This window comes from Ruditapes philippinarum, unplaced genomic scaffold (genome assembly GCF_026571515.1).
Source record: "Ruditapes philippinarum isolate M1 unplaced genomic scaffold, ASM2657151v2 ctg2054_1_1_1_1, whole genome shotgun sequence".
In the NCBI taxonomy this organism is placed as follows: Eukaryota; Metazoa; Mollusca; class Bivalvia; order Venerida; family Veneridae; genus Ruditapes; species Ruditapes philippinarum.
Genome location: NW_026855828.1, coordinates 172,897 through 176,964, shown reverse-complemented (window position 1 = coordinate 176,964; position 4,068 = coordinate 172,897). Strand labels below are relative to the sequence as shown.

The 4,068-nt window shown below is 33.8% G+C and overlaps 1 protein-coding gene across 1 annotated transcript; it reads left to right on the top strand.

Moving 5' to 3' along the window:
- The first annotated feature begins 1,141 nt into the window (after positions 1 to 1,141).
- Positions 1,142 to 3,102, top strand: LOC132744522 (DNA-binding protein inhibitor ID-2-like). Its single transcript, XM_060733267.1, has 3 exons — positions 1,142 to 1,552; positions 1,799 to 1,894; positions 2,412 to 3,102. Exons 1-2 carry the CDS (start codon positions 1,259 to 1,261, stop codon positions 1,853 to 1,855), a joined length of 351 nt encoding a protein of 116 aa, XP_060589250.1. The 5' UTR covers positions 1,142 to 1,258; the 3' UTR covers positions 1,856 to 1,894; positions 2,412 to 3,102.
- Positions 3,103 to 4,068: the final 966 nt, after the last annotated feature.

The following is a 4,068-nucleotide window of genomic DNA, read 5'->3' as shown; positions in this document are numbered from 1 at the left end:
AGAAAATTTGTCATCAAACTGTCAGAGTTGTTTGTTAATGGTGCATTGCACATTCAATGACAGGACATTTAACTTGTGTACAGGAATGCGCATACCAATATAAGGAAATCGTTCCCAAGACATGTATTTACTTAAGTTAATCTTATAAGACGGTCGGCGCCGACTACATCGTAAAACATGTTCACAAAACTTAAAATGAATTATACTGTTACACAGGTGTATAAAGTGTGAAGTATCAATAGGCGAGAGGTGACGAATTTTAATGCAATTTATCAAGTGCTTGAGCGCGGCGTCTTTGAAGTAGTATTTGATTGACAGGTCGGTAACTGTAGCGACCGCCCGTAAGGCGCCCAGTTAGACAGAGTATATGTTTTAATGAATGGGTGACGTCACAAATCTCGGCGCCGTACTGTCTGAGGCTCAGCTGAGGATTTTGTATAGGAATTATGAAGTAGTTGTTTCTTTAGTATGCAGGTGTTCGGAATGCCCTATACTTATACAGACTTGATATATTATGCATAAAACTAAATATGTATGAGAAAAATATGTTGTTAAATATAACACACGATAATGCTTTTGATTTGTGTGGCCATAAAAAAGGAAAAACAACAAAATGAAGAAAAAAAGACTTTTAACCGACCATTGTTAAACATGTTTCTTAAAAAGTATTTCTTATATGTAACAAGCATAAAATGTTCATTTTTTTAACAATCACAGGAAAACAACAGCTTAAGGAATAAAAAAATCGGACAAATAGCCTTTAAAACAATTTGTCTGTTGATTTAATGTATGGAATATATATTATTATAATGTTATTTCTATATTGCGTTATTGAACATAACAGGAAAGCAAGCATGTCAAAATAAGTGAAAGGTGACAGACATTGAAACCACGCTTATTCTGTATTTCACTAAACATGCCAATGGTTCATGACATAATCGATAATTACCGCGATAAGGATTTAATTGAATTATTGATAGGTGGGGTAAGCGACAAATCAAAATTAACTTTACTCCAATCTGATTGGGCGACATTTTCAGATAGGTGTCAGACATTAGTTGATAACCACTCACGATCGCGCTAGTAGGCGGAGCTTCGCTCACTCCGATATTTACTATCTGTTTCCTATAAAATATTCACACGCTCTTGTTGTAGTATCAGAACTAGCTAGACTGTTCAGAGATACACTTGCTCTAACGAGAAAAATATTATATATTCTATTTCACTTGGATATTAACCAGTTAACAACTTAATAAAAATGAAGGCTGTTACACAAGGACTTACCAGAAACACAGAAATCGGTTTGAAGGGAGATATGTTCAGGATTAATAAGCCAAAGCTGGACGACGGGGAGATGGCTGCTTGCTTTATGAAGTTAAAGGAGCTCGTACCCAGTATTCCCGACGACAAGAAAATCTCCAAGACCCAGCTTCTCCAGCATGTAATTGACTACATCTACGACTTGGAACTATCACTAGATTTCCAACCTGTTGTCTTTAATTCAACGCCAAGAGAACCATTGATGGAAAAGGTGGCGCAAAACCAGACTGAGGTAAGTTTCGAACTCTACTTTTTTTTTTACTTTCAGATCAATGCTTACTGTCATTTGGATTTTTATAGAATAAATCAGCTTTGAAATAGTACATAATTGAATTAATTAATTATTAAGCACATTTATTTTTATGATTTACTTCTAATTAAGAATTTCAGAGAAGGAAATTAACTATACAAATGTATATTCTTTTATTAAAATTCATTATTCATCTTATTTAATATTTTTATCATTTATTTTCTTCAGAATATTGTCAGTATGGAAGACTCCGACTGCGAGATAGAGAGACCAGTATCCAAATAAACACATGCCAAGACTCCGCTCAAGAGTTTTTAAATTTTGGTAAGTCTTGATAAAATATCATGATATCGCTTCATCTAAAATTTTGTGAAAGAGAATATTGTATAAAATTAAAATCTGACTAGGCGTTTTCGATTTATTTTCAAGAAACCATAGGTATCTGATTGTAAATATTTTTCATTCCATCACGGCGCCAGTGCGTCTGCAAAGAACCTGTGTAGCGTTTATGTATTTCATACAGGTGTTCTTAATTGTAATGTACACTTTTATCACGTCGAAAATCATCTTTCTTTTGTATAGCAGTACACTCTGTCATCCCTGATTAGGTACGGTTTGTAACTCGAGTACCTGACAGTAAATATATACTGACACTAATTTGATGCCCATCAGGTGGTTATCGATTACGAACGTTTTATTGCGTTAATAAATTAACATTTTGTATAGATAAAATGTCATTCCCAATAAATATTGGTGGAGAACAACAATAAATAAATAATATATTGAAATATCATATTCACGAAATATTTTACTTATTTTTTTTTACCATTTGTTATTTCAGGATGTTGTAAAGTGATCCTCACCAGAAAAGGGCCTTTCAACTTGGTTCTTCTCCAAGGGTCTACAGTAACGTGGAGTTTAATGTTACGGAGATTACAAGATGCTGCCTTTTTGGTACAACTTCTGTGACGAAGATATCATGGTGTTTACAACTTTGAGAGTTACGTTTATGTAAATCCATGGACACTCTTTTCAGGGACTTAGCTTTATTAAAGCTATATATCTGTTGTTAATACGTTACCAACAAACTCTGTAATATACGTTACGCTATTGTACTATAGATTGAAACGTTACATGGGAGTTATAACTTGTTCGTTGATTCACCAAGGAATGTAGTATATCTATGCCAGTGATGCTAATTAATCCAGCTAACAGAATTATAACCAGACAATTAAGGACAAATTATATCATAATCGAAACAACAGGAATAAAATGTTACGTTTTATCTCAAAACATTAGCAATCATGAAATACATTCCGGTTTTAATGGAAAGTTAATTTAGTGAAATGAGTTACATGCTAGGACTCGGCGCAGGTCCGTTTGGAGTCCCCTAAATAGATGCTAGAAGGTGTTTAACATTAGACACTGTTAATTAGCAGCCTAGTTGATATATAGTGCACGTTATTTTGTTCTAAAGTTTATTGTTTTGTTAATCTTTTTTACAGTTCTTTATAATAAAAAATAGAAAATTACATGTTTTTTGTTCTATCCTGATAATCCACCCATAAGCCTAGCTTGTTTTACAGATTTCCAACTTAAATTCGTTCCAATATTAGAATATAGATACAACCGATAATAGATTAACAGTTTGTACAAACGTCAACTAAATTTTTAAACTTTTACTAAATGATTCTTCCAATTTTATAGCAAAATACAGGTCCCTTAATATCCATGTATTGCCAAAATATCTAAACACTATACTATGAAATCATTTACTACATCTATAATTTGGGGAGAAAAGTAGATATGGTTGAGGAAAGAATAACACATCAACGAATCTATCAAGTAATTAAAATTACTTCGATTATATTATTGCTTTGATGGTAAATCAGTCCATTTTGATGATAATTATGTACGAGGGAGATTTCACTGGTATCCGTCATAACAAATGCTGAAATATAACAGCTGTTAAAGTTATAAGTTTTAACTATATTAATCAACAATATTAAACGAGTATAAATCCACATCAGTGGTAGATGTAATAAGCCAAATTATCTCAACCCAAAACTTAGATCTGGGGTATTTGATTGGTCAGATACAGACGAATCATTTATACTAACGAATAAATATCCTAAGATTCAAGGCAGGACTCATGAAAAGTTGTATAACCTTGTGGCCATGCCCGATTATAGCAAGCTTATTACTTGATTTCTTATAGTAAATGAAGATTCTTAGATCGATAACTTGTCCAGCTTCCAATTTGTAACTGCTCAAATCAATATGAGCCGCGTCACGACAAAACCAACATAGTGCGTTTGCGACCAGCATGGATCCAGACCAGCCTGCGCATCCGCGCAGTCTGATCAGGATCCATGCTGTTCGCTATCAGTTTCTCTATTTGTAATAGGGTTTGTTAAAAAACAGCATGGATCCTGATCAGACTGCGCGGATGCACAGGCTGGTCTGGATCCATGCTGGTCGCAAACCCACCATTTTGG

Coding starts and splice junctions, on each gene's coding strand:
- LOC132744522 (XM_060733267.1), top strand. CDS start 1,259: ATGAAGGCTGTTACACAAGGACTTACCAGAAACACAGAAATCGGTTTG. Junction 1,553..1,798: donor TGGCGCAAAACCAGACTGAG/GTAAGTTTCGAA, acceptor TATTTTCTTCAG/AATATTGTCAGTATGGAAGA.